This window comes from Musa acuminata, chromosome BXJ2-6 (genome assembly GCF_036884655.1).
Source record: "Musa acuminata AAA Group cultivar baxijiao chromosome BXJ2-6, Cavendish_Baxijiao_AAA, whole genome shotgun sequence".
Classification (NCBI taxonomy): Eukaryota; Viridiplantae; Streptophyta; class Magnoliopsida; order Zingiberales; family Musaceae; genus Musa; species Musa acuminata.
Window position 1 is genome coordinate 5409825 of NC_088343.1, and position 25736 is coordinate 5435560.

At 43.8% G+C, this 25736-nt stretch overlaps 3 protein-coding genes, 1 long non-coding RNA gene and 1 other non-coding gene across 8 annotated transcripts; 3 read left to right on the forward strand and 2 right to left on the reverse strand.

The window, feature by feature from the left end:
* Nucleotides 1–428: 428 nt before the first annotated feature.
* LOC103987020 (uncharacterized) lies at nucleotides 429–5894 on the reverse strand. 2 transcript variants are annotated; one of them, XR_001978467.2, is made up of 4 exons: nucleotides 5579–5894; nucleotides 3845–4496; nucleotides 3565–3754; nucleotides 429–1002 (listed from the first exon to the last, which is right to left on the reverse strand). It is a non-coding gene; the product is annotated as an uncharacterized LOC103987020 (long non-coding RNA). The 2 variants fall into 2 exon arrangements; XR_010487524.1 differs by having other exon boundaries at nucleotides 3845–5884.
* A 454-nt stretch (nucleotides 5895–6348) lies between these two features.
* Nucleotides 6349–8750, forward strand: LOC135614395 (transcription factor NIGTH1-like). Of its 2 annotated transcripts, none has more exons than XM_065111742.1 (4): nucleotides 6349–6900; nucleotides 7064–7663; nucleotides 7805–7881; nucleotides 7976–8750. In XM_065111742.1, exons 1-4 carry the CDS (start codon nucleotides 6711–6713, stop codon nucleotides 8468–8470), a joined length of 1362 nt encoding a protein of 453 aa, XP_064967814.1. In that variant the 5' UTR covers nucleotides 6349–6710; the 3' UTR covers nucleotides 8471–8750. The 2 variants fall into 2 exon arrangements, with proteins under 2 accessions (XP_064967814.1, XP_064967813.1); XM_065111741.1 differs by having other exon boundaries at nucleotides 6351–6900; nucleotides 7973–8750.
* Nucleotides 8751–9908: 1158 nt separating this feature from the next.
* On the reverse strand, nucleotides 9909–9980 carry TRNAD-GUC (transfer RNA aspartic acid (anticodon GUC)). The gene has a single exon. It is a non-coding gene; the product is annotated as a tRNA-Asp (tRNA).
* Nucleotides 9981–11889: 1909 nt separating this feature from the next.
* LOC103987022 (subtilisin-like protease 4) lies at nucleotides 11890–14392 on the forward strand. The gene has a single exon (XM_009405203.3). It carries the CDS (start codon nucleotides 11929–11931, stop codon nucleotides 14224–14226), a length of 2298 nt encoding a protein of 765 aa, XP_009403478.2. The 5' UTR covers nucleotides 11890–11928; the 3' UTR covers nucleotides 14227–14392.
* A 4802-nt stretch (nucleotides 14393–19194) lies between these two features.
* Nucleotides 19195–25191, forward strand: LOC135614396 (uncharacterized). Of its 2 annotated transcripts, none has more exons than XM_065111743.1 (3): nucleotides 19195–20046; nucleotides 24110–24368; nucleotides 24574–25191. In XM_065111743.1, exons 1-3 carry the CDS (start codon nucleotides 19735–19737, stop codon nucleotides 24969–24971), a joined length of 969 nt encoding a protein of 322 aa, XP_064967815.1. In that variant the 5' UTR covers nucleotides 19195–19734; the 3' UTR covers nucleotides 24972–25191. The 2 variants fall into 2 exon arrangements, with proteins under 2 accessions (XP_064967815.1, XP_064967816.1); XM_065111744.1 differs by having other exon boundaries at nucleotides 19196–20046; nucleotides 24592–25191.
* The last annotated feature ends 545 nt before the right edge of the window (nucleotides 25192–25736 follow it).

The following is a 25736-nucleotide window of genomic DNA, read 5'->3' on the forward strand; positions in this document are numbered from 1 at the left end:
CGCCAACGTTGCTGCAGTTCCTCATTCATGGCCGGCCTGCCTGCCTGTCACGCCACGCCCTCAGTCGCCTCCACGTGATCCCATGCTTCCAAGCTTTCTCCACCGAGTGAGTGCCCCCTCGGCAAGGGAATGTTGCCTTCGCCCTTTTATTTGGGTCTGTCAAATCAAAGGGATGCAGATGGAGTCCTCGCCTTCCTTTCGTGTATTGGGAGGAGACTATGGTGGACATGTAAAGGTGGTGATGAATCAGCCTTCTGGTGCAGTGCTGCTGCATGCTTTGGGGGGGTCTGCTCAAGCCTCTGATGGTCTGTTCGGTCACCAGCTTGTCCCCAACGAGGAAGTGGAAGGAAGGGGGTGCAGACATGATTGCCCGAGGAGTCCCCCCTCTTGAAGCCCAACCTCCCTACCACACTGCACATAACATTCAAGCGCGAGGTAAGAGTTGGTTTTTTTTTTGGCTTATAGACAAGAAAGATCAGCAATGCAACTCCTAATGCATTGATTGTGTTGCTTCAGATTATGGCACATATGGCAAAAGGATATTGTTGCCTGCACCAGACCATTCAAAGAGGCCATGAGTACTCCTCAAGAAATGGGTAACTTTTGTCAACAAAAGTTCAGCAGCAGATAATTGTTGTTTCATCTGACACAAACTTCAAGTTTTGTCATAGTTCCATTAAAGTTCATATGATCTCATTCTTCCCTTGAGTTGGCTTATCAAGGTCCAATTGCAAGGATACATGATCTCAGTCCAAATCTAAGCTGATCTGATATGAGTGCTGATTACTGAGATGAGCACTTTTCTCATTGCTTTAGGACGAGATGAACACTTTTAAGTAGCAAGGTATTCTGAAAATGTGTAACCTGTCAGAGCTCACTATCAGCTGGCAGAAATTTATATTTCAGATGTGATCTCAAACCTTGTGCCACATGACTCACATAGGATGCAGGATTCTCCTCTTCCAACCAAAATGATGTCATTTGGACTGATGTTTTGATGTCCTGCACAGCCAAGCACGAGGAAGAATCAGTACTCTATCATACTGCAGGGATTGTGTTACTTGTAAGCATGCACAAGAATCAATACCAAGGATTCATCAATGACTAGCCATGTCTAAATAGGTCAAGGGCTGGTTGAAAGCTATGCATATGCTGCAGGATGTCACAAGAGAGGCCACTATTTGGATCGGAAATTTATGGAAACACTTTTGACTATTGTCAATTGTCACTTCACCAAAAAAGTTCAAGGTTTTTGGGCCATATATATGTGTTCTAGAAATATTTATTCAAAATGTGTAATTGTGTTAACAAGTATTTCTCACAAAAATGCAGTTACTGTTACTTTCACCATATATTTATCTGTATGTGTTATGTAAAAACAGAAAAATATTAAAATATCTAATCTAAAAATGATTCTATCATTGCTCTTCAAAACAATTTTTTTCTTGCCAACATACCTTCTGATTAGTTTCAGCAGTTCAATATTAAAAGAGCTCTGTTACCAAGTCAAAAGATCAGAGTATCCTTCTATACCAATCCTTACATAGTTATGTATAAGAGTTGATATTTTGGAAGTCATTAGTTTTGTTGGGTGTGAAAACATAAATTTAAGAGAGTTTTTTTTCTAAGATTATAAAGGATATCTCAATTCTCAACCACTTATCATGTCAGACTCAACTTAATCATAGATTAATCATGGTTTGGTTGCTCTTAGGTAATGACCTGTAATATACATTGCCACATGTGTAGCGTGTGATTATGAACACAAAAAAATTGTGATTCAAAACCTGATAAGGATGTAATCCATTTTCTTGTGATCTATACTTCATTTTCCTTAATTATTTTAACAATGGATGCATTCCAGTGTGATCTAACTCTTGTTGTTTTAATAATCCTGATTCAGTGAATTAAATGTGAATATTAGAATCATTTACACTCAAAATAAAGCAAAACAAAGAAGTGCAGTCAGGTTCTACTTTTTTTCTTCTATCATGGATGATACCAACAGGTGGCAAAGTGCAGCAGTTTTTACCCTTTCTGTTGACTGGTACATCAATGCATCAAAAAGTGTTACTTTGGAATGCATTAGCTTCTGCAACATAACATTTGGAATCAGAAGCAGAGATATGGCAAGCAGCAAATACAAAAGACACTGGCTTGGTTCAGGATCTCTTTCAGCCTTTCAACTTATCTTTTTCTCATTTATATCTTGTTAATGTGTCATCCAAGAAGAGAATACATGATTCACTTGCACCTGCCGTACTCTGGCAGAAGCAATAATTTCTGAAAAGGATGCAGATTCTTGGCTGCACAACACCAAGGATTGCAATCAACATCTATTGTTTTCTTCCTCAACTATGATGTTTTGTGGTGACTGTCCTGTCTATGACCAGGATCAGTCTGTGTCTTATCTGAAGGTAAACATCTTGACTGTTTCTCATTTTTACCTGTGCTTCATGAGCCTGAGAGTGTCAAAACAAGCAGTTGACTGATAGAAGATAGTAGATACATAAATGAGTCACCTTGAATGGAGATGCTGTGTTATTATGCAAAGCGAACATGATTACGATCAAAGTTGTTTTATGAAATTACTGATAGACTGTATAGAAGGGAATGGAGAACATTTGGCAAGTTGAGAAGCCCCACAGATTGAGAATGAACTTGATAAAGAGTTCCACTTTCAGACTGAAAAGATGATGTCCTTGAACTCTAATAGAAAAAGAAGACTTTAAAATTTTCTGCGGCTTAAAAATCCAGAGATAAGAACAATAAGGTTTGAGAAATACTAAGGAAGATCTTGTCCCAATCTATCAGTATAAGACCTATTAAACTGAGTTTCGTGAGTTAAAGTCATCATGATAAAGCTGGAATATAAAAGATAAATCTTCACTCAGTTATTTGGTTAATTTGTTAGGTCGACATACATATTTGCTATAGTAATACTGAATTAAAGATGTTATGAATCTGAAAAATACCTCAGCAATCTTCTTCTTATTAGGGTTCGGTGGAGGGATAGGCCAGGCTTACTTAGGTGAGTGACCCAATGGGTCACACATGGGTCAAGCAAAGATGAACCTATTGGGCTATTAGGGCATCATTAAGCCTTAACATAAAGGCTCAAATGAGAAGCAGCAGAGCCAATCAATCAACTTACACATGAGAGTAGCAAACGGCTTAAGAATCTTAACTATGCTTAACTATACTTTAACATCAAGATTTTTCCAGCTTAAGAATCTTGTAATGGTAACTCATCCATTGATTTAATTTCCCGGCAGAATTTAGAATCCTTAAAAAGGTCTGACACCTAAACCAAATAAGAGTATACCGGGTACGCGATTTAATTATTTCAGCTTCATTTCTGCCGAAATGATCGTTCTGTACAGTTCAACTTCAGATCAGAGTCCTTGTTATCTTGTCCATAGCTTATTTTTTGGGTGTCAAGTGTTTCTATCAGAATTCTCTTCATTATATGAAAGGAAATTCTAGATGCAGGAATTGTCTTCAACAGCTGTGCACTACAATCTAAAAAGCAAGGCTTGTATAAGGAATCTCTTAAACTCTTACCTGGCAGCAAGTTGGAGAAGTCATATTTGACCAAGTTTTTGTCCCTGAAAAATCCCAAAATTCTATCTGATCCGCTTTGTTCTTTTCATGGCACGTTATGGATCGGCTCTTTGCAGCATTTGTGCAGGTTCTAGTTTCATGACCCATGTGAAAAAGGCAGCCGAAAATACATTGGAGAACTTGATTCCAGCTGCAATGTTGACAATGCATCAAAAATCAGTCATCACAAAAAAAACTTTCTGTATAAGAATTTACATATATTCTCTACTGGGTTGCTTACTGGTAGAAGTCACAAAATAAACAATGCGGAGTGGATTGCTCTCCTATGCTTGAGCCTTTCAATCTATATATATATCTACAGAACAACCCTCCATTCTCGAACCAAGAAAGGTCATGTTGACAGATGATTTGAGTTGTAAGCTTCCTGCAGATGTGAGGGCTGAAGATGTTGCATACTCTACGGGCAAAATGTATCACAGTGTGTTGTTCAAGCCCAAGAACCTGTCCACCTTTTATTGTTGCTCACACAGTTGAATGATTCCGGTCTAGGTTTTTTTTTTTTTTTTTTTTTTTTTTTTTGTGGCTGATACGAAATCTCTAGAACTCCGAAAGCAACCTACATGATCTCGGTCGGTCTCTCGTACACAAGAAAAAGTTCCATGTTCTCAGTAATTAATGCAGATCCATAACTTGATGCACCACCGGAGATGAATCTGATCCATTCCAATCATTTCCGTTTTTCAGATCAACCTCCCACGGCAAATGCTTTAAGTACTTCTTAACTCAAATACTTTAGCCCCTTCACAAGTAATCAGACTTGGAACTTGTTAGTGAAGGGAAGTTATTCACTTGCTTCCTCTTTGGATGATTAACAGTACATCAGGATAGTCTAAATGCTTCAAGAACTTATACTTGTGCCCAGGTTCACCTATCTGAAGAAAAACTGAAGTGTAATTTACATACTATAAGCAATTAGCAATTTTCTTCTAGTGTTTCCATAATCAAGATAAACCTGTTGAACATGACCTGGGGCTATGAATAACTATCATATTAACATAATGCACTGAACTATTGATCTCAAATTTCAAGCTCAAATTAAATGTAGTGTACCTATCTAACACTTGTTGTGATACTCAAGCCTCTTTCTAGGTCACTGGTGAATCCATGCCATGATGCATATTTACAAGTAATCCTTTCCTATTCGGATGAGCCTAAACCACTGTTTTGCAATGTCTAAGTGCAATTTAATGACAGCACATTTATTTAGTCCCTCTTTACAGAGACTCAAAGTCTTCTCCTACATCCACTGTAAGTGAGCCTAAACTAAGGTAATAGAATTGCTTGGATCTCCATATATAAGTTTGTCATCATAATAAAGAAAACCACCATTGATACTCTGAGAAGAATGGGCTAATGCAAAAAGACAGAACAATAACATGTGAGGAGACAACATGGAAAAAAGAAGAAAATGTAATTTTGACTTCTAACCTAACTTGCAAGCAAGCATATGACATTTCAACCCCTAAATCCATATATATATATATATATAGGTCATAAAAAATACTTACAAACAAGTAACTGACTTGCCAACTATCAAATGGACCTTTAGGACAAAAAAGGGGCAATCTTACTTTACCAGAAAGAACTTAACGAGCACAAAAGCCTCAATTAGCAAACTAACATATCAAGGATTCCACACAATGTCAGGGCCGTTCTTTTTCTTCTTGGCTTGCCCTCACCTTTCCAAAGGCAGGGAATCATCCTCGTCTGTAGATAACTTGAGCTTTAAACTAAGGAAGAAGATAATTAGAGATCTAAATGCAATCCTATCTCCATGGCCCAAAGGGAATATTCCCTGCTCGCATTAGACAAAAGGTATATTCAACAGGAGAGATGCTGGGGAATATGGTCGAGAGACACAAGGAGGGAAGAAAAAAGAGAGGAAATTAGAGGACAAGTTTAGAGAGAAAGCTTGAGAGAATCCACACAAAAGGCATGGGTTGGAGGCTTGTACCTGAAGACTGATGCAGAAAGCGACCAACCCTCATAATTGCACAGCGAATTCGATGCAGCTCTTCTCCTTCTCCCCCCTCCCTCAATGCATACAGGAATCTACTTACCTTCCTGCCCACTTCCTCTAAAGCTAGCAGTAGTAGCAGGATGGAAGATTCCCCAGCCCACAGCACTCTTCCCTTTGCATGCTTTGGGGGTGAGTGAGGGGTGAGTTGAGCTGCCCCCTCCTTGAAGCATATTTTATGGACTTGTGTGTGTGTGTTGGTCACCATTAATATATTCCTTGCTTATGGAGGCCCCTATGACAGTAATATTCTTTTAAGCATGCATTACATATCCTGCCTTTTAGCCTTCCTTGCATTCTTTGTGAGTGTGAAGGGTTACACAGCCAGTGTATACCTTTTGAATACAAAAGAAAGAAGAGGAACCTCTCTTTCCTTTCAAATGGACTCTGTGTGTGTGTGTGTGTGTGTGTGTGTGTGTGTGTGTGTGTGTGTGTGTGTGTGAGAGAGAGAGAGAGAGAGAGAGAGAATCTCTGCATAACTTGTTTAAATTATTTATGTGCAGTATATGCTCCCACAGCTTTACTGCTCATTTGTTAGTTTAATCATTGCAGAATCATGGTCTCCTCCAAATATTACTTTGACATATGTTGTCTAGTTGCTGTAGATCTTTTACACAAACATGGTTAGACCTCAAGTTGTGTGTGTGGATTTGCTCACTAAAAAGGACAAGGAACAGAAGAAGAAGAAGAAGAAGAAGAAGAAGAAGAAGAAGAAGAAGAAGAAGAAGAATCTTTTTTGATGCAGTTGATTTGAATTAGTACAAGGGGAGTCCAAGGGTACCAAAACCAGGGCCAGAGCACATGACCCCTTGGCCACCTTGATTCCCTTCTCATGAACCTCTACAAGCTTTTGCCTTTGTTCTTTGCAAGAAGTTACCATGCTTTATCTCCTGCTTTTTCTTTTCGGCTCCTCAAATCTCACTTTATTCTCCCCCCTCAAACTCACCCTAAAAAAGAGGGTCATCCCTCCTGATTCCTCTTGCGCAAACAACACCATCATCATCACCATCTCCCCCCTCATCTTATCTTCCTCTAGGAGAGCTGGCATTAATTAGCAGTGGCCCTGGACATGGCTTCACCAGCTGAGCTTAGCCTAGACTACAAGCCCAACAGTTACACCATGATCCAAAAGCAGATAGGAGAGCAGCCTGACCAGACCCAGAAGTTACAAGACTTCCTCGCCCGCCTCGAAGAAGAACGGCATAAGATCGATGCCTTCAAGCGCGAGCTGCCCCTCTGCATGCAGCTTCTTAACAATGGTAAGTAAACATCATGTCTCCTCAATGAATTGTTCGCGGCAGACTGATTGGTTTCAGAATTCTCCGCTGTCCTCCTGCACTCTGCTGTAGTGGAATCACAATGGTGCAACCGATGATGACCTACAATGATTCATGGCTTACATCCTCTTTCTTGTCACAACAGCGATCGAGTGTTACAAGCAGCAGCTGGAGACATATCAGACAAACCAGGGGCCGAGGCCGGTGCTCGAAGAATTCATACCTCTTAAACACATGAACATGGACGGGTCCGACAAGGACCCCAGCGCGCACTCTGAGAAGGCGAGCTGGATGGTCTCAGCTCAGCTATGGAGCCCGCCCGTCGACGCCGCCAAGCAACAGCCGGTGCCGCCGCCGAAGGAGACAGAGCAGGCCTTCGATGTCAGCCCCAAGCTCTCACTGGATACCAAGCAAAGGAATGGTGGCGCCTTCCTCCCTTTCTCCAAAGAGAAGAGCAAAGCCGCCCGCTCTGCCTCGCGCGCTCTTCCGGAGCTCGCACTCGCTTCCCCGGAGAAGGTGGTGGTCGAGGACAAGAAGTGCGTGGAGTTGGAGAACGGAGGTGTCATCACTAGAAGAGAAAATGGCACCGGAGGAGGGGGAGCAGAACATGGCAAGGGAGGTAGCAGCAGCGCAACCGAGGGCCAGGCGGCCGCGCCACCGACGCATAGGAAGGCCAGGAGATGCTGGTCACCGGACTTGCACCGTCGCTTTGTCAATGCTCTTCAGATACTGGGAGGCTCCCAAGGTAGGAATTGTAAATATATGCAGATGTTTGCGAGTATATATGTGAAGGTTTTCTTCTCTATAAAGACAAGTTTGGACTGTGGCTTAATTCCTTTCCTCAAATATGTATGAGTTTAACCTTTTGATCTGAAACTTGGAACAGTTGCCACGCCAAAGCAGATAAGAGAGCTGATGAAGGTGGATGGATTGACCAATGATGAGGTGAAAAGCCACCTGCAGGTGAGATCTTAAGTCCATTTTGCCACCATCTCTCTGTTCTCTTTCTGGCTGTAAAGTGACAGGTTTCCTTTTCCTTTACTATGTGTGACAGAAGTATCGTCTTCATACGAGGAGGCCGGCCCCGGCGCCGCAGGCGGCAGCGGCAGCTGCGCCGCAGTTGGTGGTGCTGGGCGGCATCTGGGTCCCGCCCGAGTACGCCACATCTGCTGCCGCCGCTGCGGCAGCCGGCCCTGCCATCTACGGTGCGCACGCGGCCCCCGCGCACTACTGCGCCGCCACGCCCGTGCCGCAGGAGTTTTACCCGCCGCCCCCACCGGTGGCGCATCACCACCACCTGCACCCTCCCCTCCACCGCGGGGCCGCGGCCTACAAGGGGAGGTCCTCCGGCTCGCCGGAGTCGGAGGTGAGGAGCGGCGGGGAGCGGTCGGAGAGCATCGAGGAAGAGGAAGAAGGGGAGGAGAGGGAAGAAGACGAAGAGGAGGAGGAGGAGGAAGAGGGAACTCCATCGACGGAGGAGAAGGCGCTGTTGCCGCTGCCGGTGAAGGCAGAGGACGGGAACGGCGGCGGCAACGTGGCCTTCAAGTTCTGACCGCTTCAGCCGGTCGGAGTACGTCCTACATCATGTGGTAGATAGTTTGCGGGAAGTTGAAGCAGCGGTAGGGGGACGGAGATGGAGAGTTGGTTGTCGTGTTGTGCCACGGAAAGAGTGCGAGAGTTGGAGCGTTTTGGAAAGGACGAATTTGTCGTCGTCTTAGTGGGAAAGCTTGGGAAGCCGACGAGAGCCGCCTGTGAACCAACTGCTTGATTCTGCACTTGATATAGTATTGATATATGAACTGAGTAAGTAACTGTGTTGACTTGTTCTTCGACTCTCGACCGCCATTGCTACTATGTTGAGCTCGAGCTAGTAGGACTACGGTTCGAACTCAGAGGAAGAGTTAGCCGTCATCTGGACCCAATCTCAGCTCCGACAAAGATTTAAGTCAGTATTGACCTAATTAATAATTTATATAAAAATATATATATATTCATAAATTCTTAATAATTACCGACTTAATAAGTCGTGTTATACTCTGACGATCGTATATAGAACAATTAAATATCCTCCGAAAAATAAACGAATACACAAGTAAATGATCATCGTAACTCCATCGAAATGATCGAAAGTTAGCTCGTATACAATTATATATACGATCTTCAAGCATGGAGTCTGTGGATTATAAAATCAAACTTATTTTGTAGTCTTATCAAATCATGTGTCATCAAGAGTTTTAAGATATTCAGATGAATTACAATTTTATTTTCTTCTACCTCTATTTTTTTTTTATTTACATAATCGCTCATGAATTATTGTAGTGGTTGAAGTAATCCAGTTGGAGGAGAAATTAGTGTTTAATCACTGTTGTACAACTATACGTACATTGGATTTTATGGTTCCACTTAAAAGTTCAACAGGATTTTGTGTTGTGTTCTACGTTCATGTGGTCAAGGAAATATAACACAAGAAATATATTTTGAATGTTGACTATGTTATTTATTATTATTATTTTTAAAACAAACCTGACATATTAAAAAGAAAGAAAATATAATAATAATAAGAATTAATCGAATCTATACATAATGATATAATTAAATTAAAGCAAAAAATAAAAAAATATTTAATCTCTACATAAAATAAAAGTAAAAAATAAAAATTACGCGGGAAAGCCATTCATATTTCAGATTTAATTTGTTGAAGGATACTAATTTTTAGCATCTTTTATTCCTTTTTGGTCGAGTTAAAGATATTAACAATTATTTCCATTCGTATCGATGAGTGCATTATAATCTTAGGTTCGAATTCACATGCGAACTTAACGATAAGTTAAAATAATATTTACATCAATTAATTATCATCAATAAAATAAAATAGATATAACTAGTTTTGATGTCAGAGTCAGTCACTAAACTGATATATTTCTTTTTTTTCATGAAAAAAATTACTAATTAATCTAATCAATACATAATAAAAAAATGATTGAAACACACGCCGTTGCCGGGGATCGAACCCGGGTCACCCGCGTGACAGGCGGGAATACTCACCACTATACTACAACGACAAAGTTGTCTAAACTGACTCTAGGTAATATATATAAACAATAAATAAATTTTCTCAACTCCTTTTTCGTGTATTAGAATTGACGGCTTTAAATTTATTGTTGCAGTTGACCTTTTTAGTCTATAATTCTTTAAGAAAACATCTAATATTGTATTATATTTTAATATCTTTAATCGTAATCAAGGATTTGAGTCTTTCATGGGATCTTTTTTCTTGTTTTCAAAAGAAACATGCTATGTCTTAACTCAAAACTCAATTAAGTATGGGGTCGACACTACAAGGAGCTAAACAATTCCTTAGCCGATCCCTATTTCATATACCATCAAATATATGTGCATAATTAGAGAAAAATATTTTTTTATTATGTTTATAATTTAATGCTCTAAAGAGACAAACATATAATTATAAAACAATATCACCGAATGGAACAATTTTGATCTAAAGAGCATACATCTCGGAATTGAGGTTTTATTGCAATATGACAAAGTACAAAAGAAGATTTAAAAATGCATCAATTTATGATTGTTTTTATTTCTTTAAAACAAAATTCATAGCTTTATTTTACTATTCTAAAAATCTTATGTCATTCGTGTTACGGTAAATAACTTTTTTAGTCGTGACCTTGAGGTTGACGCGGCTGATTTAGGGGTCCGAATGGCTGGGATCAGGCGCAGTTCCTCTCAATCTTCTTGTGGCGGTCGACGGCAGGGGATTTGGCTAGAGAGGTCCACAACGTCGGGACAGCTTCGGTCGTGCACCTGCACACAGGTCGGGTCGGTCGCTCGGCCCGACCCCTTCGACGATCAAGTCAGTTCCTCGGAGAGGAGTTTTCGAATCTAGTCCGTGAGGCAAAGAGAGTCTTTTGTTGAGTAGTCGAAGTTACCACTTCGTCTAGAACTCCGGGGTATTTGTAGACGAATCTGATGTTACCTGATGTGGCAGCTTACAGGGCACTGGAGTTGCGTGGCGAACCTGGCTACCGCAGGGTATGGGCACGTCTCGGTCGACGTGCTCCTTTGCCTTGGTTAGGCACTTGGAGTCAAATGCTGAAGTTCGTTGGCTGAGGGCTGGTGACGCTGGCGCACATCAAGTCGACATTAGTGTTGGCTTCCTCGGTTGACGCCTTCTCCTGCCTTGACCGATCGTGGGGGTCAGACGATGAGATCGTCTGGGTACGATCAGTGAGGGTGCACATTATGTGGGTGTTAATGTTCGGGGAGCCGTGTCGCCCATGGGTGGCTGACGTCACGGTGTGTTACGTCAGATATGTTTTTACCCCTATCAATTCGTATCAAGTTTTTTATAGCCATATATTTTTTAAAATTATTTGTTATGAAAATATGAAATATTGTTTCTTTATCTATTCTAATAACTATCAAGTGCTAAGCTAAATTAACTAGAGAACAATGAAAGAGGAGAGAATGAATTATCTTACTTTTAAAGAGTAATTAGTTTATCTAAAAATGCGCTCTGTTGAAAAATGACTTGTTATATATATATATATATATATATATATATATATATATATATATATATATATATATATATATATATATATTGTTGCAATAATCCCTAGTGTACTTAGTCCAAGCTCATGTACAATAATGATAGGGATATCCTCCCACGAGAAAGATGAAGGCATCATTGCCCAATATGAAATTGAAAAGGCCACAAGAACCCCTCTTGTATTCCCATCTATCACTGCATGATATGAACATTATTGTTAGCATCAACATGAATTATACACAGCATTATTAGCCTGGGGGGCACCTTCGTTCATCGTCGTATTTCTCGTAAACAAAGCAAACAACGTACGTCCACATCAGAAGACACCAAATGCAGTATGTTTCATCCCTGAGATCCGCAGTGTATATATCTTACGTTCATCATGCGAGCTCTCAGTCACCAAACCATCGCAAGTTTGCCTGCAACATCTTCATCCATTTCCAATGGGGCACCGTTGTGCACTCCTATTCCGATGCTACGTCTTCTTCCTGTTCTTCCATGGTTTCGCTCTTTGGGTGAGTGAAGGCCAGCTTCTTCCCATCGTCGATGACCAGGGAGGCAACCCTAATGGCCTGCAAACCTACATCGTTCACGTCGAGAAGCCCGAGGGAATAGAATTCCTCAGCAGTGAAGATCTTCAGCGGTGGCATGAGTCCTTCCTTCCCAACACCACCCTCGACTCCGGCGAGCCGCGGCTGTTATACTCGTACCGGGAAGCCATCAGCGGGTTCGCGGCGAGGTTGACGGCGGCAGAGGTGAGGACCATGGAAGCCATGGATGGGTTCGTGTACGCGCGGCCGGACAAGGTGCGGCGGATCCAGACGACGTACACGCCGGAGTTCTTGGGGTTGAGCCAGTGGAATGGCACATGGCGGACGACCTCCTGGGGTGAGGGAATCGTGATTGGGGTGATCGACACCGGGATCTTCCCCTCCCACCCTTCCTTCAGCGACGACGGCATGGCGCGCCCTCCGAAAAAATTTAAGGGGTCCTGCAGCAGTAAGAGCGGGGTGAAGTGCAACCATAAGATCGTCGGCGCGAGGGCGTTCCAAAAAGGCAAGAAGGTCTCCGCCATCGATGACGACGGGCACGGCACACATGTGGCTAGCATAGCGGCGGGCAACTTCGTCTTCGACGCCGAGGTACTGGGCATGGCGCTCGGCACGGCCTCGGGCATGGCTCCCAGAGCTCATCTTTCCATCTACAAGGCCTGCTTCCGGGGCCTTTGCCATGACTGCGACATATTGGCAGCGATAGAGCGCGCCATCAAGGATAAGGTCAACATAATATCCATGTCCATCGGCAAAGAAACGCCGGATAACTTCACAGACGACCCCGTCGCGCAAGGCTCGTTTGCAGCGCTGCGCCACCAGATATCCGCCGTCACTTGCGCCGGCAACTACGGCCCCAAGAACAGCTCGCTGTCTCACGAAGCGCCGTGGGTCCTGACCGTCGGGGCGAGCACGACCGACCGGAGGATCAGTGCGATCGTGAAGCTCGGCGACGGCACGGAGTTGGCTGGCGAGTCGGCATACCAACCGAGCTCCTTCAATTCCTCCGACTTGAAGCCTATCGTGATCCCCGGCGCAACAGGAGGCTTTCTAGCCAGATACTGCGTCAACGGATCTCTGGACTTCATCGATGTGTCTGGCAAGATCGTGGTGTGTTTTACTGGTGAGATAGAGAACATCGAGAAGGGGAAGGTGGTCTACAAAGCCGGAGGCGCCGCCATGATCATCATTAACAGGAAGAACGAGGGCTACACCACCGACGCTGAGGCTCATGTCCTCCCGGCCAGCCACCTGACATATGAGGACGGGTTGAAGGTCCTGGAATACTATTTGGCAGCCATGGACTCGGCCATGGCCACGATAGTCTTCGAGGACACCGTCTTCGGCCAGCGGCCGACTCCGGCGGTCGCCTGCTTCTCATCCAGGGGACCGGCAGTGACAAACGGGGGCATCCTGAAGCCGGACGTCCTCGCGCCCGGCGTGAACATTTTAGCCGCCTGGCCGTTCAAGGTCGGGCCATATCCGACGAATATAGTAGACCCGACCTTCAACTTCCTCAGCGGCACGTCCATGGCGGCACCTCACGTGAGCGGGATCGTGGCGCTCATCAAGACCAAGCACCCCGAGTGGTCGCCCTCGGCGATACAATCGGCAATCATAACGTCGGCCAAGAACCTCGACCTCGACGGCAACTACATCGTTGACGAGTACACCAACACGACCGCCGTCATCTTCGCGGTCGGCGCCGGGCAGGTGAACCCCTCGGGGGCTGTGGATCCGGGCCTCCTCTACGAGATCAACACCAATGACTACACCGGCTACCTCTGCGGCCTCGGCTACAGCAACAAGGAAGTCACGGTGCTCGTCGGGCGCAAAGTCAAGTGCTCCAACGTCCATCCCATCCACGCCCAGCAGCTGAACTGCCCCTCCCTCGCCGTCCGTCTATCTCGCAACAACAGGGAGGTGATCACCCTCAAACGAACCGCGAAGAACGTGGGCGACGTGGCCGAGGACTACCGTGCCCAGATCACGGCGCCGCCGGGGGTGACGGTGGAGCTCTCCGCGTACGAGCTTCGTTTCTGGAGGCCCGGACAAGAGGAGAGCTTCCAAATCAGAGTAAGCGTCAACTCCACAGAGTCCGCAGGAAACAGCTCCTTCTCCGGAGGCAAGCTCGAGTGGATCTCGGACAAGCACGTGGTGACGTGCCCCATGGCCATCTCATGGACGTGAAGTGCATGCGCTCGCCATGCACGTACGAAATGACTGCGCTTCCATTCCTTGCAATAAATGTCGAATAACTGCAACAACACACTGCTGGTTGCTTACACTTCCTGTGAATGTTACTTCATTTTGATTATCTTTTCTATGGATTAATGCATCATCATGGTTGATATGAGATACTAAGCCTCAATTTTCATGGAGAATTTAGTATATTTACCAGCACGAGCAGCAAAGAAGTATAAATCTACTATTTTGAAGTTTACTTATCATGTTTCTTAAAAGTTAATGACTCGATTAATGAGGATAATAATTACGATAAGACTCTGCTGACTTCGGTTGTCCCAGATGACGCCTCACACCTCGATCGACCTGACATTACTTGGTCAAACGGGCTAGAACGTCGGCCGAGGCGCATTAGCGTCCTACTCAGGCTCAATCCCTCACGCTACGCCAACATCAGTGTTAGACACTACCAAAAGTACGATTTTGCCCCCTACGGGCAGACACATCAAACAACAGTAACCTTCCTTATAAATACCCTATCATTCACCGGGAGAGGAGGAAAAAGGAGAAAACACCACCTAGCTAAACAAACCCCCTGCCACTATCTTCTAACTTGATCGTCGGAGGGGTCGGGTCGAGCTTCCCGACTCGACTTGTGTGCAAGTGCGAAGACGATGACTTCCCACTAGGCGCCCAGGTGAGGAGTTTCCTCCCAGAGGAAATGACGACCCCGTCTCGATCAGACCACCGTAGTCAGCCACCTCAACGGGACTCAAGGGCCATGTCGGGAAGATCCCATCATCCGGACTCGGACCAAGCTGCGTCGGCCCCGAGGCCACGGCTCAAGATTGTTTACAACAACATTTTGGCGCTAGAAGGAGGGTCGAGATGTTGAGGGATCACCCGATTGGGTCGGACGAGCCCGCTGTTGAGGGGCCACACCTAATCGGAGCTCTGGGGGAACACCCCCGCATGGAGAACCTCGAGATGAATACCCCACAGTGACCTCAGAGTGCTATTGGCGGATATTCAACAATCCGGGTTTATCGTCGCCCGACGGCGCCCCCGCCGACTCGTCGCCCGTGTCGTCCGAGGGCTTTCACGACCTCACCCATCAAGTTCAAACTCTGACCGCTATAGTGCAATCCATTATTCCGCTGGTTTCTCATCCGTTGCACTCGCTGGCCGTCCAACCGTTGTGGTAACGGGGGCCACCCGTTCAGGCACGCACGCCACCTCGGGAGCTCCCCGCTTTGCTTCGGGTCCCATTGGCCCCGCTCGGGGATCAAGTGACAGCAAACCAGAGAGGCCACCCGGAACCTGAGGCGCTGTCTTCGGATTCTACGGACTCCCTGCGAGCCCAGTTGCACTTCATCAGCCAGCGACTCGACGAGGTGCAGAATGAGCTTCGCAGGTCCAAGGGAGAGCTCGGGGAGGACGCACACCAGGGATCTCCCTTCACGCCCGAGATATGGGATCAGACAGTCCCCCCGAACTTCCGACTCCCCTCCCTAGATGCATACGACGGCTCCACCGACCCAGCGGACCATGTAGCCACTTTTCGTGCCTCAGATGGCACTGTATGGGACTTTCGATGCTCTGATGTGCAGGGTGTTTCCCACCACTCTGAGAGGGTCGGCCAACACGTGGTACAGCGACCTGAAGATTGAGACGATCGCCTCCTTTGACCAGCTCGCCAGGGACTTTGAGCTTAGCTTCCTAACCTACGTCCGACCAAAGTCATCTGTTGCATCGCTCCTCAGACTCGACCAAAGGGAGGACGAGCCCCTCTCACATTTTGTGGATCGCTTTGCCATGCAAATTCGGGGTTTGTTGGACACTCATCCTTCTCTATTAATGCAGGCATTTATGATAGGCCTGCGACCCTCCAGATTTTCCTGGTCCCTCGCGGAGCGACCCCCCACCACGGTGCCAGAGATGCTCCAACGGGCTAACCAGTACATCGCGGTGGAGGCCTGGGTGGCCATGAGGAGAAGGGACGACTTTCGACAGTGGGCTCCATAGAAGAGGTCAAGCACCCACAGTGGCTATCCGATGTAGTCCTCGTCAAAAGAAATCTAGGCCCTGCCTTAGTCTCTTCTGAGCGAAGGCTCAGTATCTACCTGACCGCCTCTCGGCTCGCGGTTAGCCTCGGCCTAACCCCCTTTGTCTTTATATCCATCGGCCAGCCCGCATGCGTCGTGCTCCTCGACCACAGCCCACCTGCGCCGTGTTCCTCGGCTGCATATTGCCCGAGACCATAACCTCTGCTCGGCCTGCCCGACTGAGTTGTGCTCCTCGGCTGCACGTCGCCCGAGACCACAACCTCTGCGCGGTCTGCCCGCCTGCGTCGTGCTCCTCGGCTCCATGCTGCCCGAGACCACACCTGTGCGGGCTGCTCACCTACATCGTGCTCCTTGGCTTCATGCTGCCCGAGACCACACATGCGCGGCCCACCCACCTGCATCGTGCTCCTCGGCTCCATGCTCCCCGAGACCACACCTGTGCGACCCGCTCGCCTGCGTCGTGCTCCTCGGCTCCATGCTGCCCGAGACCACACCTGCGCGGCCTACCCGCCTGCGTCGTGCTCCTCGACTCCACGCCGCCCGAGACCACACCTGTGCGGCCCGCCCGCCTACATCGTGCTCCTCGGCTCCATGTTGCCCGAGACCACACCTGTGCGGCCCGCCCGCCTACGTCGTGCTCCTCGGCTACATGTTGCCCGAGACCACACCTGCGCGCCCTGCTCGCCTGTGTCGTGCTCCTCGGCTCCATGCTACCTGAGACCACACTTGCGTGGCTCGCCCGCTTGCGGCGTGCTCCTCGGCTCCATGCTTCCCGAGACCACACCTGTGCGGCTTGCCCACCTGCGTCGTGCTCCTCGGCTCCACGCTGCCCGAGACCACACCTGTGCGGCCTACCCGCCTGCGTTGTGCTCCTCGGTTCCACGCTGCCCGAGACCACTGCCTTTGGGTGGCCTACCCGCCTGTGTCATGCTCCTCGGTTCCATGATGCCCGAGACTACACCTGCGCGGCCTGCCCGCTTGCATCGTGCTCCTCGGCTCCATGTTGCCAGAGACCACACCTGCGCGCCCGAGACCAAGCCTGCGCGACCAACTCGCCTGCACCATGCTCCTCGGCCCCAGCCCGCTTGCGCCGTGCTCCTCGGCCGCATGTTGCCCGAGACCACGCCTGCACGGTTTGCCCCACTAAGCCATACTCCTCGGCCCTAGCCCACCTGCGCCGTGCTCCTCGGTTCCATGCTGTTCGAGACCACAGCCTCTGCTTGGCCTACTCGACTGAATTATGTTCCTTGGCCGCACACTACCCAGGGGTCACCACGGCGCACGCGACCCTCCTTGAATATTGAACTCCATGGTCCCCGCACCATTGGCAATGGATTGGCTAACGCCCGGCAGGGACAGTTTCTCAATGCCGAAGCCCTGCCTCAGACCCCCACTACGGCGACCGATGTATAACTTCTTTGGGGGGGGGGGGGGGGGAGGGGGGAGGAATATGATGAGGATAATAATTACGATAAGACTCGGCTGACGTCAACTGTCCCAGATGACGCCTCACGCCTCGATCGACCCGACAGCACTTGGTCAAAAGGACCATAACACCGGCTGAGGCGCATTAGCGTCTTGCTCAGGCCCAATCCCTCACACCACGCCAACATCAATGTCATACGCTACCAGAAGTACAATTCTACCCCTACGGGCAGGCACATCAAATAATGGTAACCTTTCTTATAAATACCCTCTTGTTCACCAGGGGAGGGAGATGAGGAAAAAGGAGAAAGCACCACTTAGCTAAACAAACCCCCTGCCACTATCTTCTAACTTGATCGTCGGAGGGGTCAGGTCGAGCTTCTCGACCCGACCTGTGTGTAGGTACGAAGACAGCGACTTCCCACTAGGTGCCCAAGTGAGGAGTTCCCTCCCAGAGGAAACGACGATCCCGTCCTGATCGGACCACCGCAGTCGACCTCCTCAGCGAACTCAAGGGCCGTATCGGAAAGATCCCATCATCCAGACCCGAACCAAGCTGAGTCGGCCCCGAGGCCACGGCTTAATGTTATTTACAACAACATGGATAAACTATTTCTTTGAAGCTCATGTTGCCTAAATCTGCTTGTGTCTGAAAATATAGTAACCACAAATTAAATATATGAAACAATGAATTGATAGGAAAACAATCTCAATTCTCCCCGGGAGCATCACATCTCCGGTGAGGTATATTCTTACGATGCATGTCAGGTATCAATACAACAATGTATTTAAGACTGTATCCATGTGGTGTTTCACAAAATCACATGAAAATTTAGTGCATCAATTAACGTAGCTGTTAAAAGCCTTGACAATTTACAGCAAGATTTTATGGATGGTGGCTAATTATAATAATCTTTAACTGATATAACATAAAGCCGTAATGTTTTAATTATTTCGAATTCAGTTACATGGGCCATTTATTGTTGATTTCTTATTGATATTGTCATCCTAATTCCTAAATATCATTTTTCCCGTTATAATCCTTATTATAAGGCAACGATCTCCACTATTCAACCGGGTTCAACTTCTTTCGTCCGTAGGATCTTCTTGCCGTACATGGAATCACCTCCCTCCGATGTGGATCCAACGGACATGATCTGGATGATCGATGTAGTGCCTTGGATACAGGTTAGGTTAAGGTGTTCCAAGGCCATCCGCAAACGTCCGTGGTTTGGAGTCTGGCCTCTCACCGGGTGGCGTCGGTTAACCGCGGTCCTACCTCGCTCACAAGATAAAGATATTTGCTTGACGGGTTCTCCTTTAACCCAATAATATACCTGTTTGTTCAGTGGTGATTTGTCCTTGGTTGTATGGGACCCGGATGAGTAATCTCAAATGATTCATCACTTAGGCAAGCCAATCGGTAAACGAAAATGAATAAGCGAGCATTTTTATTATATGTGGAAAATAGACGCTATCGTGGTGGCTTCGACGACGTTATCTGTTTACCCTAATCTCACTCTTTACCCGTTTGCCGTCGCCCGGCCTCTTCGTCTCCTCCTTCGACTGCTCCCTTTCTTGCATCGATACCCTAGAAATCGATCCTCTTCGTTCCGATACTCTGGGATTTACTTCTGGAAATCCTTTCTTATCATCATCCTGTACATTTTCTTGACCGACCACCCGTTGCCGGCCTTTGCAATCCCCGTGATTCGATTTCTTCTGATCTTTCCCCCAGTCGTAAATTTGGTTCCCTGCAAAAAATCTCGCTTTTTAGGAGATCTCATCAGAACTCGTTGCTAAAATCGAACCATTTGGTTGATTGTTTGTTACACTACATCGAAGTGTGGATCTTGAGAAACTCGATCCCTGTTCTTTGATTTGTTGTGTAAGAGGTTATATAGTTCCGGGGTTCTTGAATCCGTGAGATTTGGGAGCTTCTGCGGATTTTTTTCCATTGAGGTGGTCTTTTGCAGAACTTGAAACCGTAGGTTGGATCTGTATTAGCGTTGCGCAGGGATAGATGGCTGGCGGTGGAAGCAGGAGGGACGATGGGCCCTTGAAGATTAACAGCACCAACGTTTTCGCAGCGCTCGAAACCCTTAAGAAGAAGAAGAAATCGAACAAAGAGACTAAGAGCAAGGCGGGATCGTCCAAGAGCCAGGCGAAGGAGCCGGAGCCGCAGGTGTTTTGGACTCCGACACCATTAACGTCAACATCTTGGGCCGATGTTGACGATGACGATGATTACTATGCGACCACAGCGCCTCCCCAGTCCGTCTGGGGGTCGTCGGAGCAACAGCAGAACAAAGAATCTGTTGCAGTCGTAGAGGAGGTTTGTGCAACAAACTTGTTTGTCCATATGGCTACTTGTGTTGTAGATTATAATTGTTGAAGTAGTTGTTTTTTCAGCAGTTTTTTCAACTTCATGACATGAATTATAATTTTTCGGGTGGTTCAATATAAATATGTTTGAATTATGAGCTTTAGAATAGTTGAATACAAATTTATCTGATATACGAATTCCCATTTCGGGATTTTGGTGCATAAGTTATCTTCAAAGTCAGTCTCCTAGGGAGATGGTAGAAACGACTTGACTTGGTCTGGGCCGGAAGGAGGTGCAGGAACTGAGATCAACCCGAACCTGAGTCTCAAAACCGATGGAAGGAGTAGAGGGTTCCCAAAGTGCCGAGATGCATTGCTGTGTGCCTCCAATGCCTTTGCGAAGAAAGATTGTTGGATTTTTTTGAATCGCGGCCCCAATGCCTTGGAAGCCTTAGATGGTAGGATTCCAAGGTGGAGAATAGAGAGAGTCTCGATTGAGAAGGAAAAGAACATCCTTTTTATAGTCAGGGCCTCTTTACTAGTGATAAAGAAAATATTCTCTAAATCATTCTTGATTGGTAGAATATTTTTTGTTGTTTTGGGTGATGTGGCATATTTGAAATGACTGATTTTGTTGTTATCTACCACATCGATGTCCACATGTCTGTGTTCCCAAAAGATAATTTTTCCCTAATCAGTTTAATATCTTAAATTCATGTAAGAATGATTACGATTAAGAACCTTTTATCAGATTAAATACTTGCTGCCTGTATAATATCTATCTTGCAAGCTGTTTGTTTCTGCATCATGTTCACAATATTTTATTCTTTCCAACTGGATGAATTATTCTCTTCTTTGCAGCTTAAATGTGGTGCCGTGTTATGTAGCAGATTAAGTTGTATATTAATTTAGTGATTTCATTGTAATTTCTTATTTGTTAATATATCCTTTTGGTTAATATTGAATTTTGTCATAAATTTTGATTTATAACCGGATTTTCATTATCTATTCTAAACTTCTCATGGTCAAGTCAGTTTTGTTGTACTTTTACTTAACCCTTTCATGAAGAATTAATTTGTTTTTTTGTGTAAATTAATTATTATTTTTAATCCAAGCACAACTCTAAGTTGGAAATTGTAGATCAATGTTTTAGCATATTTTTCCTATCAAGTGGAGAGCTGGTGGCAGAAAAAGGAAGGCATATTGTCACATCATTCTAGTTAGTTCTGCTTATCTAGACAAGGTTGTTTGGTAAATATTATCTATGTTTAGTTTTAGGTCAAATTTGATATCTCATTTCATGAGAAGAGATGAACATTATAAGAATGGACATGATTATTGCTCGTGGGATTTCTTCACTAGTGATTAGAGTTTATGATTGTGAAGTTATACCTGGAGAAAGCTTAATTAGTCTACACAGGTTATACCTGGAGAATTCACTAGTGATTTCTTAAGAGTATTTGATGCCTTGAGAAAGCTTGATTAATCTACACAAGTTAATAGTTTCATTTGTATGTTTTGGGAAATGGAAGGGGGAAAACAGCAAATAGTTATGTAATAATTAGACCGTGGAGTTTCAAAGATGGTAATATAAGGTTTTCTAAAGTAGGATGGAGAAGGAAGCCATGTGGACTTTGAAGTCTTTTAAGATTATGCTCATGACAAACTAGATTCTTGGATAACTGAAGGTAGAGGTGTAGTCTTTAAGAGAGAGTTGGTGATGGAGTATAGAAGATTAAAAAGCAATCACTACAAAAGGAACATGTTAATATTTGCAAAAGTTACAAAAATAAGGAGAGGTTTAGAAAATTAGTAGCAAAAAAAAAGTGAGAGAGAGAAGGCCATAAGTTTGACAAAATCCTTGACTTATAGTTCTTATAGTAATCTAGGTTTTAAAGATGAGAAAAAAAACATTTAACTGAATTGATAAAATTAGTGAAAAGAAGAGATTTGGATAACTTAAGATGTAAAAGGATGAAGACTTTAAGGTACGTGTTAATCATATGAAGATTAATAAGAAAAATATGTATATAAATTATTTAACAATCATTTTATAGTTAATTTGATTTTAGATATAGTGAGTAGCGGTAAAATTAAAAATCATAGATTGGTTCCTAAAAATATAATAAATGAGATAAAGGAAGATTTAAAGAGGTTGACACTAGGGAAAAATATAGGGGTTGGTGGCATCCCTTTTGAGGTTTAAATGAGACTACTAGATCAAGAGTGGTTTAAGTGAGTAGTTTATTTTAGAAAATTGAGGATTACAAAGGTGTTGGATGAATGAAGAAAAGGTTTCTTAGTATTAATTTATAAGAATAGGAGAGATTTATACCAGGAAGTTTTGATTATGAAGGGATTAAATGAATGAGTCACACTATGAACATTTGGGAAAGTGTGACTGAAGAAAGAATAAGATGTCGAACACGTATTGTCGAAAATCAATTTGGCTGTGTATCTCTAAGATCAACTGTAGGTGCTTCTATTTTATCGAGGTAATCAATGACAAAAAATACAGAGATAAGAAAATAGATTTTTTTGCATCTTCATAGACTTGGAAAACCCTACAATACAGTTATGAGTGATTTATTGTGGTGATTTTTTTTAAAAGAAAAGAGTACCTAGTATTATGGGGACGTTCCAAAGAATATATAAGATAGACTAGTCAATGATGTTAGAAATATAGGGAGTGTTTCTGGTGGGTTTTCATATAATTATAGGATTGAATCTAGGGTCACCTTGAGTCTTTATTTTTTTTCACATTGGTAACAGATAAATCTACTATTTGTATACAAGATATTTGAAGTTAAGTTGAGATTAACTTCAAGCCTGATTATGGAGGCAAACCATTGAAACTAAAGGATTTAAATTGAGTAGGGGTCTAGGATTGAATAAATGAAATGTAATGTGAACAATACTAAGAAAAAATTGAGGATGTCACAAGAATGGATGATGTAGAAGTTTTGATAAGGAAAAGTGTTATATATCTTGGATCTTTTGTTCAATAAAAATGAGAGATTGATGAAGACTTTATCATGGAGTATAAACTAAGTGGTTAATCATCATGTTTTCCTTAGACTAGAAGAAAAAATTTGTAAAACAGTTATAAAACCAACTATATGGATTAATGTGTTGGATAGTTAAGAAATAACATGTACAAAGTTATTATAGTTGACATAAGAATGTTGAGATAGACGTATGGAGTTATGAGAGAAGATAAAAATAAAAAATTGTTTTCATCCAATAACAATAATAACAAATAAGTGTAGCCTTAGCAGAGGATAAAGTGAGGAAAAATTGTCTAAGATGATACAAAAATGTTCAATTGAGACCTTTAAATCTGTTGATAAGATGATATGGCAATTAGGATTAGTGTTGTAAGGCGAGGTAGGAGGAGACTTGAGAAGACTATTAGAAATAGTAGGAAGATTTGCATGCCCTTGATTCACCTAGAGATATAATATTATATATATTGCAATGGTAGGAAGAGATCTATATAAATTACCCTAAATAGCTGGGACATTACAACTTCTTGTTGTCACATCTATTACATGGTTATCCGTATCATGGGTATAATTATGTGTTGTTCTATTTAGTCTAATTTCTCTCAACAGCGTGATGCTTTATCTATTAATTTAGTTCCGGATGTCTAATATTAAAGTTGTTGGATATGAACACGCACTTAAATACTTAATGTTCTTTTTCTTTTGCAATTAATACAAAGTCTACCATATGAGTGAAATATGTTATGCAATTGTAAGGAAATTTGGAGTACACCGTTTTGTGCTTAAGACAAGTTTTTCTTTCGAGCCTTGCTTCAACGAGGCCTGTTGTGGGCCTGTGCTTTTGGTTGTGCCATGCCCTTTGGCTCCAAGAGAACTTAGCACATCAATGCTCCTCAAACCATTTTTAATTGTGGATATCTATGGTTTACAAGTTTGATTGCAAATTTATTAACAAATTATTGTTTATAATGTAATGTTTAATAATGTGTTTTAAAGATTTTTTTAGTTTAACTGTCATTAATTTACTTTAGAATCTTCAAGACTTGTTGTCTTTGTGGATTTGTTTAGGAAAGTGAAAGCGAGGATAATGGTCTTGATAGCGGTGAAGATGACGTTGAAGAGGAACCTGAAATTGAACCTGAGATTGCTTTTGCAAGTGAGCCAATAATAGAGAAACCTGCTCCTGTTTCAGTACCTGCGAAAGATGCAGAAAGGCAGCTATCAAAGAAGGAGCTTAAGAAAAAGGAAATGGAAGAACTTGATGCAATTCTAAATGAGCTTGGCATTTCCGGCAAAGACAGCAATTCTGCACAAGATGAGGCAAATGGTAGACTTTTACATTCAGTAGAATGAGATATTACAGTATATATGAAATTGGTTCACGCATATATAATATACATCTATATACATACACATATGCAGTCAATGTTGTCTTGTTTAACATGCATATATATACCTCTTTTAGTTTGTACAAATGATAATCTAGTAATTGTTTCTGTGATGAATGTGTATTTCCTGCTAAAATTTCCTAGATCTGTCAATTTTCTCAGATAAGAAACAACAGGAGCATAGCGGTGATGGAGAGAAAAAGGAAAACACAGGTGCTCCTTCAGAAAGCAAAAGTTCAAAGAAAAAGAAGGCCAAAAAAGATAAATCTTCCAAGGACACCAAGGAACAAGAGGAACAGCTCGCAGATCTCAATAATAACAAGAAACCAGATGAAGTCGCTGAACCTGGAGAGGAGGATACACCTACGGTTGATATGAAGGAGAGGCTAAAGAAAGTGGCTTCCTCTAAGAAGAAGAAATCGAACAAAGAGATGGATGCTGCTGCAAAAGCTGCTGCTGTCGAGGCAGCCGCGAGGAGTGCGAGGCTTGCAGCTGCAAAGAAGAAGGAGAAGAGCCACTACAATCAACAGCCAGTGCGGTAATGTTCCTCTCTTCTACTATTATGAGAAGCCACTACAAATGTTTTCGCAGAACTCTAAAAAATAAGTAATGGGATGCCCGTAAATGACCTGATCATATCACTACCGATCTCTTTTGATTAGACTCTAGGCTGTTCCGATCCTTTTTGTCGTCCTTATATATCATGTAACGAATTATTTTGGTATTTTAATGATCAGTATCTCATGGACATTTGCAATTTCAGCTAGTTTCCAATGCTTGCGCCTTTGCCTCCGGTTCCTTTGACGGCCGCAAAAAGAACCAGTGGATGCCAATCTCTTTTTTGTTCTCTTAGCAGAGGCCACCAATTTGTTGTTCTTCAGTACATGGCCATCATATCTCATGATCATAGCCGAGACATTCCCATACTTGTCTTGCTGACTATTATTCTATCGTGGTGGTCTCTGAAAACTAGTTTTTATTTTTTATTTTTAAATAAAATTATTATATATCTAAAATATTTATATTATACTCATTCATCAAAACTCTCTACTTCTTATCATCACGGTTTTAGCGATGAGCCACTAATCCTTGGATAATACTAACAATAGTGGCATAGAATTTGTCGTTAGAGATTCTGATGGTAGGTGTAAATTTGTTATTGCATCTGATTCCAAGTTAACATTTTGACCAAGAAGGTTTTCTGAACATTCATTCATCCGATCATGTATCATCCGAAATATTCTAGTCTAAGATGGTTACACGTTTACAATCTGTATTTTACAAGTTGTATGTTCTATTGGGCGATG